Here is a 17708-nt window from a genome sequence, read left to right as displayed (position 1 = left end):
TGCACCTCAGCTTCTCCACTCCATTACCACATCCATTCACACCCCAGAGAGTGCTGTGTGGCTGCGCAGCCCAGGGTAAGATATCTACTTGTTATTGTAGCTTTCTAGCCAAATGCAGCAAGATTTGGACAATGTCCAAGCTTGGGCTGACAAGTGTGGTGAATGTTACTCGCCATAAGTGCCAGGCTATGATCACCTCCAACAGTGTAACCATTACCCCATTGACATTCAATGGTGTTACCATCACTGAACCGCTTACTGTTAACATCCTGAGGCTCAGCATTTTTTAAGAGTTGTGACCGAACTCACCACATAAGCACAGTGACTACAAGAGCAGGTCAGACGCTGGGGATACTGCAGCAGGTAACTCGACTCACCTTCTGACTCCCAAAGCCTGCCCACCATTGACAAGGCCTGGAAGGATAAAATATCTAATACTTACTTGATATACCGGAAATCCAAGTGTGGGGAGCCGAGGGGGTCTTGTCAGGCCTGGGCCTTCAGTACTTTTTTTTTGTTCATTCATAGGGTAGATGTGGGAGTCACTGCCTGGGCCCTGCATTTATTGTCTGTCCCTAGTTGCCCCTTGAGACGGTGGGGGGTGAGTGGCCATCTTGAACTGCTGCTGTAGACCCACAATGCCCCTGGGGAGGGAATTCCAGGATTTTGACGCTGAAGGGATGACAACAGGAGTGAAGGTGGGTGGGGGGGGGGGAAAATCAATTGGAAAAATGTTGAAGCCATGTCAAATGTGCCAAGGCAGAGAGGTGGTGTTAGGATGTGGATCAACCCTAGTGAGGGGCTTGATTGTGAGGAGTGGGGACATGGCCTGGGGCCTGTTGGACTGTGTTCGGGCCACACAGGACTCTCTGGGGTGTGAATGGATGTGGTAACGGAGTGGAGAAGCTGACCTGCAGAGCCGCCCACTATCAACCTGGGGTCGCAGTTTGACAACATTTCAATCCAATTGTGTCACCCACCACCATTTTAATTCCATTTAAAGGAGCCAGGTGAAGAAATAATTCCGAGCATGACGTGAGTGACATCGGTCATGTTCCAGAGACCATGAAAAGCAGAAGGAATTTTCTGTTCTCTGAAGGCCTGACAGTCCTGTTGTTAAGGACAGGGGTTGGATCCCTTTTTTATAGGTAGATGTGTGGGATGTCATAGAATCCCTACACTCTGAAGCAGGCCATTTGGCCCATCCAGTCCATGCTGAAGAGCATTGCACCTCCCTACCAAATCCCTGTAACCCTGTATTGCCCATGGCACCCAACCAGCCACTAGACACTACGGGGAAATTGAGCACGGCCAATCCACCCTAAGCTGGGCATCTTTGGACTGTGGGAGGAAACCCGCACAGACACGGGGAGAATGTGCAAACTCCACACGGACAAGTGCCCAAAGGGGGGGGAAGTCGAGCCCGGGTCCCTGGTGCTGTGAGGCAGCAGTGTTAACCACTGAGCCACCATACTGCCCAGTGGGGATCAGGGATGAAGAGTGTAGGATTGGAGATTAAGTGGATATCCTGTAGATTTGGTTCATTTGAAAAGGTGGCAATGCAGTTTGAAGAAACTCGACTCAGGAATGGACTCAGATTGGTTGATGTTTGATGTAGCTCGTTGGTCTAGTTCCTTACTCTGCGATTGGATTGGGTGATCTACATTGGTGTTTCCTGAGGTGTTTTGACCATTAGGAGTGGTCAGCATTCGGGACCCAGGCACGGCTCCCAGTGTCTGCCTTCTGTTTCTCAGTAATTGTTTTTTTTTCTTCTCCAAACCCCACTCTTTCCCCCCCTCCCACCCCAACCCCATTATTTCCTCAACGTGACCTCTCTCTCGCCCCGCAGAGGGAACTCCATACTGAAGACAGCAGAATTCTCAAGCAGTTCACACACTGGCACTCAGCCTAGGTACTCCTCCACATTCAAACTGCAGGCTGCCAGAACGTCGCTAGGTGTGTCACAACCGAGGGTTAAAGACCTTGAGGAAGGCATCAGCACTGCAGTCGTCCATTTTGTGGCCAACCACAGCACCACCCCCCACCCCCCACAAATCCCTCCACCCGGCTGTCCATTTTGTGGCCAACCACACCCCCACACACCGCCCCTCCCCACCAATCCCTCCACCCGGTCGTCCGTTTTGTGGCCAACCACTCCCTCGCCCGACCATCAATGAATGCCTAACCACCCCCCCCCCCCCCCCCCCCCCCCCAACCGCCGGCCCTCTATTCTATTTCGGCAGGAACTGAGGTGGATAAGTTTCCAATATTTTTTGAGTTCGGCCTGAGGACTCTGGTTGGGACCCCACGCCCTGGTGACGGGGGTTTGTGTGGGATCCTGGTTGACGATGGTGGAAAATTGCTGGGTCTGCCTCAGCCCCTCGGTTGGGGGGGGGGGGGGGGAGTGGTTTGGGTCTGGGTTGCAGTGGGCGACGATAACGGACTGTGTCCGTTCTGACGGGTGGCCATCTCTCCGTAAAGCCAACATGCCAGTGGCAGGTGGTGAGTGTGGGAGATTTTTCTGGTCCTCCAGGCATTAAAACACCCCCAACACCCCTCGATGTGATTGGGAAACCCGTCCTTCTTGCTCACCCTTCGCCCCCCCCCACCCATTCCTTCAGTCCCTCCATCCCAAAGCACTTGAATAAAATGTCTCCAATGTCAAAAAGTCTGAGGATCACCATCCTCTCCCCACCTTTTCCCTCCCCCCTCTCCCCCCCCCTTTCCAATTTTTCCTTTGCAGGCAGCAGATTTCCACTCCTTTGGTAATTGGTGATCCCCAGATGCCACCAACCCCCCACCCCTCGCCATTCTCATATCTCACACCACCCCCCCCCATCCCCTTCTCGCATCACTGCACCCTCACTCTTATTGTCCCTCACCCACCTCCTCACGTCTTGTGTGCTCTCCCCCTCCAACCCCCTGATTCTTCTCCACCAGCCCAACCCTCCCAACAATCCAGCCACTTCTCCACCACCACCACCCCTGACGCCTGGCTGGTTCTGGGCTCTCACCCTCAGATTTTAACTCGCGATTGTGACACCGCTCTGCGCTGAAATGCTTCTGCGCCAACGGCTTTTTTTTGCTTTGGGGCTCTGTGCTGGGGCTGTGACAGGGTTCCGGGCGATTTTAACGTCCGTCTTCATCGAGCGGTCAGCGCTTGATCAACAGCTCGCACTCGCCTCCGGAGCCCGAGGGAGGGACGCGCCTTCAGAGGGGGCCTCTCTCTCAGATGAGGTGGTACGTTGTGATCCCACCCTCTACGTTCCACTTGTGGACCTTCTTAAAATCTATATCAAACGGGCGAAGGGGAGTTTGTTGGTCAAACCCTTCTCCCGACAGGAGATGAGCTGCATATTCCTTTTACTGCCATTGCGCGTGGGAGCTTGCTGTGCTCAAAATGGCGACTGTTGCTGATGTGACAATAATGACTGAATTTCAAATCCATAACCTTTATTGGTTGTAAATCTTTTGGGATGCCTTGTGATTGTGGGGGGGGGGGTTGCTACAGGAATATTTTTCCTTTTACTTCTATTTTCCTTCGTCCCTTCAGTCCTCCTGCCCTTTGGCCCCGTCACTGTCCTTTCTCCCCCGCCCCAACCTGCCCCAGGTCCCTCCCTGACCTACCAGGGGTTGGTAGGAGACTGTTTCCCGTTTTACCGTCTCTCACCCCATTCCCACCTGACACCAGGCCTGGATCAAATGGAATCGCATCTCAGTCCAGATGAGGTTGTAAGAAGAGCCAAGAAGCAGGAGGCCATTCAGCCCATCAAGTCAGCTCTGCCACTCAATGAGATCGTGGCTGATCTGATCGTCCTCCTCTCCATAGTTGTCCCTGGTGACCCCTCCTGATTAAAAATAACTCTTACCTCAGCCTTGAGTACACTTAGTGACCCACAGGATCTCCACAGATTCACTCCCCTCAGAGAAGAAATTCCTCTTCAGCGGGCAGCCCCTTGTTCTGAGATTATACCTTCTGGCCCTAGACTCTCCCACGAGGTGGGGGAGCAGCCATCTCCTCCTCCCCTCCCATCAAGTCCCTGCAGAATCATGTACATTTCAGTAAGGTGGTCTCTCTCTTCTCAACTCCAATGTGTAAAAGAGGCCCAAATGAGGTAATCTCTCCTCATAAGACAGTCCGTCCGTATGCGGGGGTCAGCTGAACGAACCTTCTGTGGACTGCCTACGTTTCGATTCCATTCTCTTTGAAATAAAGGCCAGCGTTACCATTTGCCTTCCCTCTAGCTCATCCTTGTTTTCCCCCTGAATGCTGCGACACCCCAACAAGGCCATTCAGGCCGCTGTGTCTATGCTAGCCCCTTGGCTGGTGCCCCCACCCCCCATATCCCCGAGTGTTACTCAGTTCCCTGTGATGTCTATATTGAAAACCCCCTCCCGTGCACACTGCGGGAGGGGGCAGCATGTTCCACGCTGTGGGTTCCCACCAGCATTCCCCGTTGTCGCTGGCCTTCAGCTCGAGTCTTCCTGTTTCTGAACCTCCTGCCAAGGAGCTCCCCATCCCTCCCTCTCTGCTTTGTACAGAACCCCGTAGCCCCCCCACCCCCACAAACCCCTTTTCCCTGGGGATTTTGAACCTCTCCAGCAAATCCAAGCCGCCCCTCCACCACCTTTTTATTAGTTCTTGCCGTGACCTCGCTGCCCAGGTCACAGAGTCACGCAGCGCGGAAACAGGCCCTTCGGCCCAACCGTCCATGCTAGCCCAGTTTCCCAAACTCAGCCTGTGGCCCCATATCCCCCTGAACCATTTGCTGTCTGCTTTATTGTATCTGCTATTGTGTGCTCTGTCTCTGACCTCCTGCCTGCAAGCGCCTGAAGGGCCTGTGGTCACTTCTGTGCTGAAACCCAGCACCAACCCTCATCGACTTCTCCCCCTTTTTCCCCCTCCTCCTCCTTCTTCTCCCCTCCCCCCCCCACTCTCGCCCACCTTCTCTTACCCCCTCCCCCTGCCCGCCTCCTCTCACCCCCCTCCCCCTCTGCGCCCCCGCCCCGCCGCCCATCAAGCATGTCTCTTGTTGACTGGGTGAGGGCTGGATGTGCTCAGTCAATGACTGACTCCCTCCCTCCCTCCCTTCCTGTCACTTTCTGCCCACCACCTCCTGCTGCTACTGCCCCTCCCTGTACCCGCTTGCCTAGCTCCTGCCTGTACCGCACCCCCCTGCCCCTCCAGCGAGGGGGAGGCTGTCGAAATGATGGATTGATCCCTGCCACCCTGTTTCCCCAGGGTCAAGAGCACCCCCGCGAGCAATGAGGTCACATCAGACGACACAGACATGGACCGGATGAAACAGGTACTGATCCCAGGGCTCAGGGTTTGAGTTGGGCGGTGGGGGGGGGGGGTATGTTTTGGAGGCTCCAGTGGGCATGGTGCATTTTGGGAGCAGTGGGGGGGTGGATATCCTCTGTTCCATACCCCCTTCCTGTGGGAGTGTTGCTGTGTCTACTGCCCCAGGGCAATGAGAGGGGTGTGGGGTTTGGTGGGGAGGTTCTGCACTGTCGCACTGTCCCAGGGCAGTGGGATGGTGGGAGGAGGTGCGCACTGTCTCACTGTCTGGGGGGATGGGGGGGGTTAGCAGAGCACTGTCACACTGTCCCGGGGGGATTGGGTGGGGGGGAGGTGCGCACTGTCGCACTGTCCCGGGGGGATGGGGGGAGGTGCGCACTGTCACACTGTCTCGGGGGGGTGGGGGGGGGAGGTGCGCACTGTCACACTGTCCCGTGGCGGGGGGGGAGGTGCGCACTGTCACACTGTCCCGGGGGGGATGGGGGGGAGGTGCGCACTGTCTCACTGTCCCGGGTGGGAGGTGCGCACTGTCCCGGGGGGGGGGTGAGGGGGGAGGTGCGCACTGTCCTGGGGGGGGGGTGAGGGGGGAAGTACGCACTGTCGCACTGTCCCGGGGGGATGGGGGGAGGTGCGCACTGTCGCACTGTCCCGGGGGGATGGGGGGGGAGGTGCGCACTGTCACACTGTCCTGGGGGGGTGGGGGGTGGAGGTGCACACTGTCCTGGGGGGGGGGGGGGTGGTGGTGGGGGGGGGGGGGGGGGGGGGTAGGTACGCACTGTCACACTGTCCCAGGGGGGGTGGAGGTGCGCACTGCCACACTGTCCCAGGGCGGGGGGGAGAGGTGCGCACCGTCACACTGTCCTGGGGGGGAGGTGCGCACTGTCTCACTGTCCCGGGGGGGTGGGGGGGAGGTGCGCACTGTCACACTGTCGCGGGGCAGTTGTGCAGGGTTGGGGGTGGGTGCGGTGCATGGGTTGCCGTACTATCTGATTGAGCTGTTTGCCCAGAGCTGGAAGAGATCCCACCAAACCGTTCCAGCGTGACCTCCTGATGCCTGTGGCCCTGGACAATTTTAGTCCCTCGAACCAACATCAATGAAGTAGCCTGTTTGTTTATTTGTAAATGATGTTGCTGTTTGTGGGATCTTGCTGTGCACATGCTGGCTGCTGTGTTCCCTCGGTTACAACAATGACCACACCGTGAATAAGCTTCATTGAATGTGTAAAGTATTTTGGAAGGCTTGAGATCAGGGAAGGTGCTATACAAACACAATTCCTTCTCACTCTGACTTAAATAGCCTGTGTATCTCTCTCTTGCGCTGTCCCTCGCTCTCGCGCTCGCTCTCCCCCTCTCACATGTTCTCTCTCTCTTGCTCTGCAGGAGCTACTGGAGGAAGTGAAGAAAGAGCTGCAGAAAGTCAAGGACGAAATCATTGCAGGTAGGAGCTGGCAGGTGTTCACTGATCTGATATGGCCTCGATCTGTCTGTCCTCTCTCCCTCTTTCTCCTCTCTCCACAATGCCCTTAGGGAGGTAGTTCCAGAATTTTGAAAGGAATCATTTTCAAATGCACTGCAGCAATTCATGAGCACTTTCATCTAGAAGGACATGGGGCAGCAGATACTTGAGAACACCACACCCCTGCAAGTTTCCTTCCAAACCACTCACCATCCTGACTTGGAAATATATCGCTGTTCCTTCAGTGCGGCTGGGTCAAAATCCTGGGAATTCCCTCCCTAAACCCACAGCGCATAGGCTGCATCGGTTCAAGAAGGCAGCTCACCCCCACCTTCTCAAGGGGCAATTAGGGACGGGCAAGAAATGCTGGGCTCAGCCAGCGATGTCCACATCCTATAAGTGAATGAAAATTAGTTCGAAGGAGGGGGCAGAATTTGTGATTTGAAGCTGCAAGCAGATTGACCGTGGTCTCACTGAGTGTCACAGCAGGCCCGAGGGGCTGAATGGCCCACTCTGCTCCTAATTCCTGTTTCCAGTGAGCTGGCCAATTTTATGAATCTCAGCCCCAACAAGACTGCTCAGCATTTAGTAATCGACCTGCTGTTTATGGGACTGTACGCAAGTCGGCGTTTGGAGTACCGTGTACAGTTCTGGTTGCCCTGCTACAGGAAGGATGTTATTAAACTGGGGAGGCTTTAGAAAAGATTTACCAGGATGTTGCTGGGAATGGAGCGTCTGGGTTGTGAGGAGAGGCTGGATAGGCTGGGGCTATATTCCCTGGAGTGTCAGAGGCTGAGGGGTGACCTTATAGAGGTTTATAAAATCATGAGGGGCATGGATACATAATAGGCAAGGTCTTTTGTCCCCCCAGTGTGGGGGAGCCTAAAACTAGAGGGGCATAGGTTTAAGGTGAGAAAGATTTAAAAGGGACCTGAGGGGCAGCTTTCTGATGCAGAGGGTGTGTGGAACGAGCTGTCAGAGGAAGTGGCAGAGGCTGGAACAGTTATAACATTTAAAAGACATCTGGACAGGTATATGGATAGGAAAGGGTTTAGAGGGATATGGGCCAAACACAGGCAAGTGGGACCATGCTGGTTTGGGAAAGCCGGTGATTGCGAATGTGGACATGTTGGACCAAGGAGTCCATTTCTGTGCTGAATGACTCAATGACTACATTTACAGCCTCCTGTCGGCTCGAGTGGTGAAAAGCAGTATACAAATGCAAGTTTTCTCTGTTTCTGTTTCCAGCTGTTCGGCAAGAGATGCAGCGCCTGGGCTCGACATAGTTTTCCAAGTCGGAGGACGTCTCGGATTTTGGGGGGAGTGGGGTGGGAAGGGGGTTGGGGGTGGGGTGGGGGGAATGTGACATGGGGTTGGGATGGGTGGATGTGGAAGTGCGTCCGAAGTTGGGACAGTATTGATGAGGTGAATTGAAGACTGTGTGTCTGCTTACACCCCCCTGTCGCTGCAGAGGGTATGTTTTAAAAACAAAAAGAAGAAAAAAAACTTTTTATTAAATCTCAGAGGAACAGAAGAAGTGGGCAGGGGGAGATGATAAACATTTTTATTATTCTCTTCCCCCTAAATCGATTTTATTTTAAATTTTGTTCTGGTCTTGCCTCCGCTGGGCACTTTTGATCGTCGAGTGGGGCATTTCTTAATTTTTCCATTTCTTTTCTTTTCCACAAAACAAAAATTACTGAAAACAGCGGTGAAGGGTTTGTCAGCTTTGATCGTTTAGTCTTTGAGAGATTTGTTTTCCTTAGAAATTTCCGGAATTGTTTCCCTTATTATCCAAATTATTTTGTTTTTTTTAACCTCCAATTTACATTTGACTCCTGTCCATGAATTTTTTTGTTTTTTGTCTTTTGTCTTTGGAGGTGAGGTAAAGGGTTACCTTCATGATTTTGTGCCAACCAGAAATGATGCCAATTCTGCCCACTCTCGGTGGGATGGGCCGGTGTTGAAGCCATCTGTAGTGGGGCCTGAGGCTGTGGGGGTGGGGGCACGTCTTTGGCCCCCTCTTTTTTTTTGTTCTATTATCCGCCTCAAGACCCCAGGGGAGAAGTCAGCGAGGGGATTTTAAGTGAAGCTGGGATTCTCTCTGTCACTTTTTTTTCTGTTGCAAGTTCATCGGTGTAGGTAGGAAGGGGCAACCTGACTAGATGGGCACAAGGGAATACTCTTCCAGCAACTGGAGGGGCCCCCTCTGTCTGTGAGGAGGGAGGGGAATGCTCTATGGCTCCCCCCCCCCCCCCCCCCCCGCCCCCACCTAGGCATTCCTGAGGTTGTCCCCGGATATAATCCATGATGTAGGAATGACATGGTGCAAGGGATGGCGGGGAAGAGGAGAGAAACCAGGTGACCAGGGGCTGGGCACCACCCACGATAGGACCCCAAGGGGGGGACACATTGGCTTGCCAACTGCCTAGGCACTGCATTGTCCCCTCCATTGGCTGGCACCCTCTAGTCTTGTGTGTGTTTGCCCTGTGTGTCTGAGAGGGGGAGGGCAGCCTCTGTAGCAGTTAGCAGGGGCCATCATTCGAAAGGGAGCTCCCAAGGATCATTTGACGTGGAGCAGAATCCAGATGGGAGGGAACTTGAAGAAATTTTGACAATGCAAATCCGAGTCCTGTCTGCACTGCTCCTGCAGGATTCACATCTCTTGTATCTTCTTGTGCCAGTTATGCAGCCTTGCATTGAGGGGGGGTGGGGTGGTAATTAGGTTAAGAAACGGGGCTAGATTTCTTGGTCGGGGGTTGGTGATGAGGGTTAAAAAGAACCCGCAACGAGCCCCTAGAGCCGCATTAATCTGAAACTGGGAACGTTGCTTTCTGTGTCGTATAAAACTGGCACTGGGCCGCTCTGCAGGATGTCCATTTTATTGGCTTTTTTTTCACGATCTTGTTTTATATAAAAGTGTAAACACTGGATGCCTTTATACTTAAATATAACAGCTTTTTGGTTTGATTCAGAGGTGATCTTTTTGCTTCTGTTTAAAAGAAGTTTTCTGTCTCACTGAGGGGGGCCCTAGCAACATGTGAACATAAGAAACTCAGAGCTGACCACTCCGTCCATTGAACCCTGCTGTAAACAGCCTTGGGGGGCATTACCCTCATTTTAAAATGGAGATCGGTTTTCTAACCGATCGCAAATGTTACGACTCGCCTTCTGGAGCAGGTGAGCCTCCTGACTCAGAGGTAGGGACGCTACCACAAGGCACCCCGTGCTATCCCTCGGCTTGCCCTGCCGGTCAAGAATCATGTCTTCAAAACGAAAAAAATTCTCTGCCTTCTGAATCGGAGAGCTCAACATTTTGCATCTCCATCTCGAAAGGGTCACCCCGATATTTTTTTTTAAACTTTGCCCCCACTAAGGGCTTGCTCACATGTGGAACATCTGTTCCACGTCCACTTTATATCGTCCCATCTTTGTACACTTCACCCGAGTCACCCCCCCCCCCCCCCCCACTCTTCTAAACTCCTGAGGAGAAACCCCCCACCCCCTGTCAAATCGCAGCTTTTCCTCAGTAAACGTCTCACTCAAATGTTGAATTTGAGTCTAGGAGCTGGGGATGTCATGTTGGGGTTGTACAGGATGTTGGTGAGGCCTGTCCTGGAGCACTGTGTCCTGTTCTGGTCGCCCTCCTAAGGGAAGGATAATGTGAAGCTGGAGAGGGTTCAAAAGAGATTGACCAGGATGTTGCTGGAATTGGAATGTCTAAGTGAGGAGGTGAGGCTGGACAAGCTGGGACTTTCCTCCACTGGACCATCGGAGGTTGAGATGTGACCTTACGAAGGTTTATAAAATTGTGAGGGGCACAAATACGGTCCATCTACAAAGGTTTTTTCCCTAGGATTGGGCGATTCAAAACTAGGAGGAGCACTTCTAAGGTGAGAGTTTAAAAGGTTTTAAGGACATGAGGGGCAACTTTTTTGTTTCAACAAAATGGTTCGTGTGTGGAATGAGTGGGTGTGGGGACATTCACAGTGTTTCAAAGGCATGTTGAATTAGTACTTGAATAAGAAATGTTTGCGGGGATATGGGCCAAGAACAGGCCGGTTGGGTTAGTTTAGTTTAGTTTATGTTCAGCATGGACTGGTTGGACCGAAGGGTCTGTTTCAATGCTGTATGACTCAATTCCAAATGCTGCTTCTCCACTGTTCAACGCTCCAGTGTTTCTGTCTCACGGGCATTAGTTTATCAGAACCCCCACCATCCCTCACTTATCAATTAGTTATCCTTTTATAGCCACTTAGTAAAAGTTCACAAACTTGTGGGTAAAGTGTTAGAAGGTCAGTTTTGGGCAGATTTCAGAAGCAAGTTTGTCGCTTTTGCTGGAACATGAATTGGAGCCTTTCAGTTGATCAATCTCTTTTACCTGCCCACCAAAAGCTCTGTGTTGAACAGCCAGGCTATTCGGCCCATTGAGTCCACACTGACCCTCTAAAGAGCATCTCACCCAGACCCAACCCCACTCACCCTATCCCTGTAACCCAGCATTTCTCACAGCTAACCCACCATGCCTGCATATCCCTGGACATTATGGTGTAATTTGGCATGGCCAATTCACCCCGACCTGCACACCTTTGCACTATGGGAGGAAATCAGAGGGAATCCATGCAGAGACAGAGATAATGTTTGCACAATTACCCAAGGGTAGAATTGAGAGGTGGAGGGATTCCCCCTTGTGGGAGACCACCATCAGCTCGCACTCTCTCTCCCTCCTCCCTGAGTGCAGCCCTATGGTCTGGTAGGGACCTTCGTGGTTTTACTTCCATTTCAGGCTGTGACTGGATCATGTGTGTGTGTTGTTTTTTCACCAACTGGATATTTTACCTGGCCTGGTTCTGTAGTCAGCACCGCTGCCTCTCAGTGCCAGGGACCCGGGTTCGATTCCAGCTTCAGGCAACTGTCTGTGTGCAGTTTGCATTCTCCCGGTGTCTGCGTGGGTTTCCTCCGGGTGCTTCGGTTTCCCCTCACGTTCCAAGGATGTGCAGGTTAGGATGGATTGGCCGTGTTAAATTGCCCTTGTTGTGCAGGCTAGGTGGGTTAGCCATAGGAAATACGCATGTACAGGGATAGGGTGGGATGTTCTTCAGAGATTTAGTGCAGACGCGGTGGGGCTGAATGGCCTCTATTGCACTGTAGGGGATCCTATGCTTGCCGGTACGTTGTGGTTTTGAAGGACAAAACAGATGTAGGGTATAACTCTTCCCCACAAACAGACTCCTGTATTCCACAGTTGTCAGGACTTCTTACTACAGGAAAGCAAGCTCTACTAGTGCATCATGCCTGAAGTGATCTGAGGTAAGGTGAAGTGCGAGACCTTCATCCCCTCATGTCACACGACACCAGGGATATCACACCGCCCATTTCAAGATAATGCTAGGAACTAAAGAAATGCACCCAATTTGTTGAAGGTTACAAACCCTGTTGAATATCTGATCAGAGCTACAAGGGAGTTTGCAGAAGCTTTAATTGTACAGAGTCGGGCAAATGGAACATAAACATGGAAGCAGCACCTGCAACAGAGGGCAGCGACATAAACATCATGAAAGCTGCTTTAGCAATGGCTCCTTCAACTGAGACGAAGGGTTTTATTACCCCCCCCCTCCCACAAGGTGTAGGTGGAGTTAAGATTAGGTACTGACTCTATCCACCTCAAGGAGCACCAATCAGCAGGCAGAAGTAGGCCATTCAGCCCCATCAAGTCTGCTGCACCAACAATCTGCAACTCCACCCCCACCCCACGACCCGACCCGACCCGACCACCAACCGTTGATTCCCTACAGCCTGAAAATCTGCATTGGGCACTGAATGTTTAACAATCCCAGCCCTTGATTAGGTACTGACCATATCAAAGCATTTATTGGAGAGTCTAGGACAGAGGAATAATCTCAGTCTAAATGGTTTTAAGAGGGAAGATGAGGAGAAATCTCTTCTCTCTGAGGCTGGTTAACCTGTCGATTACCTTTACAGTTGAGGGCTGAGGAAACTGGGATCGTTAAACATTCGGCAGACTTTTAATCAGTAAGGGAATCAATGGTAAGGAAGGAGGGTTGCAGTTTATTAGAGCAGCCAACAAATGGTTGAGCAGACATGGTGGGCTGAGCGGCCCGCTTCTCCCTTTGTGGTGGAATCTGAAAGCAGGGGTCACAGTTTCAAGAGATGAACATTTTTCTCTAGGTGGCACTGCTGAGGTTGAGCTTGGTTGTTGAATATTTTACGATCCAGTGTGAGGGGGAGGAGGCAGGGAAGTGGACTGGAGGCCTGTAATCAGATCAGCCACACACATAATTGAATGGTTTGAGGGCATGAATGGTGCATTCTTAATTCTCATGTACAGCTAGCTGCCTTACTGCCATTCTCTGCCTGCTGCTGGTTTTGGGATCACACCTCCCTGTTGTGGCTTGGCAGTTAGCACTGCTGCCCCTTAGCACCAGGGACCTGGGTTCAATTCCAGCTTAAGACAACTGTGTGGAGTTTACACATTCTCCCCACATTTGTGTGGGTTTCCTCCCACAGTCCAAAGATGTGCAGGGTAAACAGATTGGCTGTGTGAAACGGGGGATGGCAGGGCAGTTGGTCAGTGTGGGCCGAGTGGCCTGCTTCCACGCTGTAGGGATTTTTATGAACTGCTGGCTCCTGGAGACCAGGCACAGCTACCAAAATGGTACTGCTAATGAGAGAGAGAGTGTTTGTGTGTGTGTGTGTGTGTGTGTGTGTGTGTGTGTGTGTGTGTGTGTATATATTACTGTGGGAGGAGGCCATTGATAACGACCATCAAAGAGGTACCTCTCCACCAATCAACAGGATGAGTCACAGATTCACACAGCACAGAACCTGGCCCTTCAGCCCAACTTGGCTGTATTGACCTGCTTCCCTAAGTGAAGCAGGATAACAGTGTGAAGCTGTATGAACACAGCAGGCCAAGCAGCACCTCTGAGATGCTGCTTGGCCTGCTGTGTTCATCTCAGCTTCACACTTTATCTTGGATTCGCCAGTATCTGCAGTTCCCATCTTCACTTTAGGGATACAGTCCCATTTTCCTGCATTTAGTCCACAATTGGTTCTAAACCCTTCCTATTCCTATCCAAGTGTCTTTTAAAAGCTGTAACTGTACCAGCCGCTTCCACTGGCACCATTCCAAACACACACCACCCTCTGTATGAAAAAGTTGTCCCTTCAGTCCCTTTTAAATCTTTCCCCTCTCACCTGAAACATATGCCCCTCTAGTTTTGAACTCCCCTATCCTATGGAGCAAAAACCTGAGCTATACCCCTCATTATGTTATAAATGTCTAGGGTCACCCCTCAGTATCCTCTTAAACTCCGGGGGAAGGAGGAGGATGATGATCCCGATCCCAGCTGAGCCCTATAATTCAACCCCTCCAATCCTGGTAACATTCTGGTAAACATTGTGCACCCTCGAACATCCTTCCTATAGCAGGGTTACCAGGACTGTACACAGTACTCCAAAAGTAGCCTCACTAAACTCCTGTACAGCTTCTGTGCTCTGACTGATGAAGATAAGGTACCAAACAGCTATGAGGTTTAATGTTCATCCTCACTTCCCAGGGCCTTACAATTGACTCAATCCTGCCCTTGTTTGCTTTCCCACAAAAAAAAACCTCATTCATCTAAATTCGACTCTGCTGCTCCTAGACCGTATGATCAACATTTTGGTTTATTTTTTAAGTTAACCTATTTGTCTAAACAACCTGTTCAGAGATGTTATTAGACACCTCTGGAGCAGCTAGGACCTTAACCCAGGCCTCCTGGTCCAGAGGTAGTGACGCTCCCACTGCACAGGAGAGTTCTCGTCATACTCTTAGATAACCTTCGCTGTCTACTACACCATCAATTTGTCATCTGCAAATTGACTAACTATGCCTTCTATATTCTCCTCAAATCTTATTAAGCAACAAACGTTTTCCAGCATCTCATGCATGGGCTGTAGATGATGCAGTCTCTTCCCTAGCTTCCCATAGTGTCCTGGGATTCACTTTCAGGGCCACGGGATATATCTGTTTATTTTAAGGCCTTAAGCACCTCCTCTTCTGTGAGGGGGCATTTTTTTTTCTTAAACTGTCACTATTTCCCTCTTTCTCCACAAGAAATATTTGCACAATATTCATTTATATCTCAAATCTCATGGTTCCTTGCAGATGGCAGCATTGTTTTTTTTAAAAAAAAACACCACCCTGTTCTCTCCCTAGTTGCTCTTTTGCCCTGAATAGAACATTACAGCATAGTACAGGCCCTTCGGCCCTTGCTGTTGTGCCGACCTGTCATACCAATCTGAAGCCCATCTAACCTACATCCTTCCATGTATGTCCACCATATGCTTGTCCAATGATGACTTAAATGTACTTAAAGTTGGCAAATCCTCAACCATTGCAGGCAAAGCATTCCATTCCCTTAGTGAGTAAAGAAACTACCTCTGACATCTTTCACCCCTCAATTTAAAGCTATGCACCCTCGTGCTTGCCGTCACCCATCCTAGGAAAAGGCCTCTCCCTATCCAACCCTCTGATTATTTTGTATGTCTCAGTTAAGTCACCTCTCAACCTCTCTCTAATGAAGACAGCCTCAAGTCCCTCAGCCTTTCCTTGTAAGGCCTTCCCTCCATACCACGCAACATCCTAGTAAATCTCCTCTGCACCCTTTCCAAAGCTTCCACATCCTCCTTATAATGCAGTGACCAGAACTGTATGCAATACTCCAAGTGCAGCTGCACCAGAGTTTTGTACAGCTGCAGCATAACCTCTTGGTTCCAGAACTCGATCCCTCTATTAATAAAGCTAAAACACTGTATGCCTTCTTAACAGCCCTGTCAACCTGGGTGGCAGTTTAAGGATCTGTGTACATGGACACAGATCTCTCTGCTCATCTACACTACAAGAATCTTACCATTAGCCAGTACTTTGCCTTCCGGTTACTCCTACCAAAGTGCATCACCTCACACTTGTCTGCATTAAATTCCATTTGCCACCTCTCAGCCCAGCTCTGCAGCTTATCTATGTCTCTCTGCAACCTACAGCATCCTTCGTCACTATCCACAACTCCACCAACCTTAGTGTCGTCTGCAAATTTACTAACCCATCCTTCTATGCCCTCATCCAGGTCATTTATAAAATGACAAACAGCAGTGGACCCAACACCGACCCTTGCAGTACACACTAGTAACTGGTCTCCAGGATGAACATTTCCCATCAACTACCACCCTCTGTCTTCTTTCAGCAAGCCAATTTCCCATCCAAACTGCTATATCTCCCACAATCCCATTCCTCTGCAATTTTGTAGAATAGCCTACTGTGGGAACCTTATCGAACACCTTGCTGAAATCCATATACACCACATCAACCGGTTTGGTCACCTTCTCAAAGAACTAAGGTTTGTGAGGTACAACCTACCTTCACAAAACCGTGCTGACTATCCCTAATCAAGTTATTCTTTTCTAGATTATTATTAAATCCTATCTCTTAACCTTTTCCAACAAAAGAGGTAAGGCTCACTGGTCTATAATTACCAGGGTTGTCTACTCCCCTTCTTGAGCAGGGGAACCACATTTGCTATCCTCCAGTCATTTGGCACTATTCCTGTAGACAATGATGAGTTAAAGATCAATGCCAAAGGCTCAGCAATCTCCTCCCTGGCTTCCCAGAGGATCCTAGGATAAATCATATCCAGCCCAGGGGACTTATCTATCTTCACCCTCTGCAAGATTTCTAATACCTCTTCCTTGTGAACCTCAATCCCACCTAGCCTAGTAGCCTGTATCTCAGTATTCTCCTCAACAACATTGTCATTTTCTACAGTGACTACTGTAGAAAAATATTCTTTTAGTGCTTCCCCTATCTCCTCTGGCTCCACACAACTTCCCACTACTATCCATGATTGGCCATAATCCTTACTTTTGTCATTCTTTTATTCCTTAAATACTTCTAGAAAGCATTAGGCTTTACCCTGATCCTATCCAACAACTTCTTGTCTCCTCCTGGCTCTTCCAAGCTCCCGTTAGGTCTTTCCTGGCTACCTTGTAGCCCTCAAGCACCCTAACATAAGCCTTTTCTTCCTCTTGGAGAGATTCTTCCTTCGTAAACCACAGCTTCCTCCATGCCTGACAGGTACATACTTATCTCGGGGACACAGGAGCTTTTCCTTGAATAAGTTCCACATTTCTAATGTGCCCATCCCCTGCAGTTTCCTTCCCCATCCTATGCTCCCCTAAATCTTGCCTAATCTCATTGTAATTGCCTTGCCCCCAGCTATAACTCTTGCCCAGTGTTAACACCTATCCCTTCCATCACTAAGTAAACGTAACAGAATTGTCAGCACTATCACCAAGTGCTCACCTATTTCCAAATCTAACACCTGGCCAGGCTCATTACCCAGTACCAAATCTAATGTGGCCTTCGCCCTTGTGGGCCTATCTACATACTGTCAGGAAGCCCTTGTGCACGCACTGGACAAAAACTGACCATCTATAGTACTCGAACTATAGTGTTCCAGTCAATATTTGGAGAGTTGAAGTCCCCCATGACAACTACCCTGTCTGTCACTCCTATAGAGAATCATCCTTGCCATCCTTTCCTCTACATATCTGGAACTATTCAGAGGCTATAGAAAACCCCCAGAGTGACCTCTCCTTTCCTGTTTCTGACCTCATCCAACGAGTCCCCCAGACATCCTTTCTGCAACTGTAATACTGTCCCTGACCAACAAGGCCACGCCTTCCCCCCCCCCCCCCCCAACCAACCAACCTTTTACCATCTTGTCTGTTCCTTACTGAAACATCTAAATCCTGGAACTGCAACAACCATTCCTGTCCCTGCTCTATCCAATGTGGGGGTGGGGAGGAGGAAAGGAAGGTCCTTTAAGGATTTTCCTGCCTACACACCCCCGCCCCCCCTATTTCAATAAATTTTAAAATTCTGGGAATTAA

At 50.6% G+C, this 17708-nt stretch overlaps 1 protein-coding gene across 2 annotated transcripts in view; it reads left to right on the top strand.

Moving 5' to 3' along the window:
* The window catches only part of vaspb (vasodilator stimulated phosphoprotein b), a 76708-nt gene extending 66974 nt beyond the window's left edge, over positions 1-9734 (top strand). The window contains exons 11-14 of one of the 2 annotated variants that reach the window (XM_059640936.1): positions 1850-1912; positions 5243-5309; positions 6683-6740; positions 8007-9734. In XM_059640936.1, coding sequence (XP_059496919.1) covers positions 1850-1912; positions 5243-5309; positions 6683-6740; positions 8007-8044 — 226 coding nt within the window. In that variant the 3' untranslated portion in view covers positions 8045-9734. The remainder of the gene's footprint in view (positions 1-1849; positions 1913-5242; positions 5310-6682; positions 6741-8006) is intronic. The other variant, XM_059640937.1, reaches the window with a different exon arrangement.
* Positions 9735-17708: the final 7974 nt, after the last annotated feature.

Source organism: Stegostoma tigrinum, chromosome 39, assembly GCF_030684315.1.
Source record: "Stegostoma tigrinum isolate sSteTig4 chromosome 39, sSteTig4.hap1, whole genome shotgun sequence".
NCBI lineage: Eukaryota > Metazoa > Chordata > Chondrichthyes > Orectolobiformes > Stegostomatidae > Stegostoma > Stegostoma tigrinum.
The sequence above is the reverse complement of the archived record's forward strand: the minus strand, read 5'-3'. Positions and strand labels throughout refer to the sequence as shown.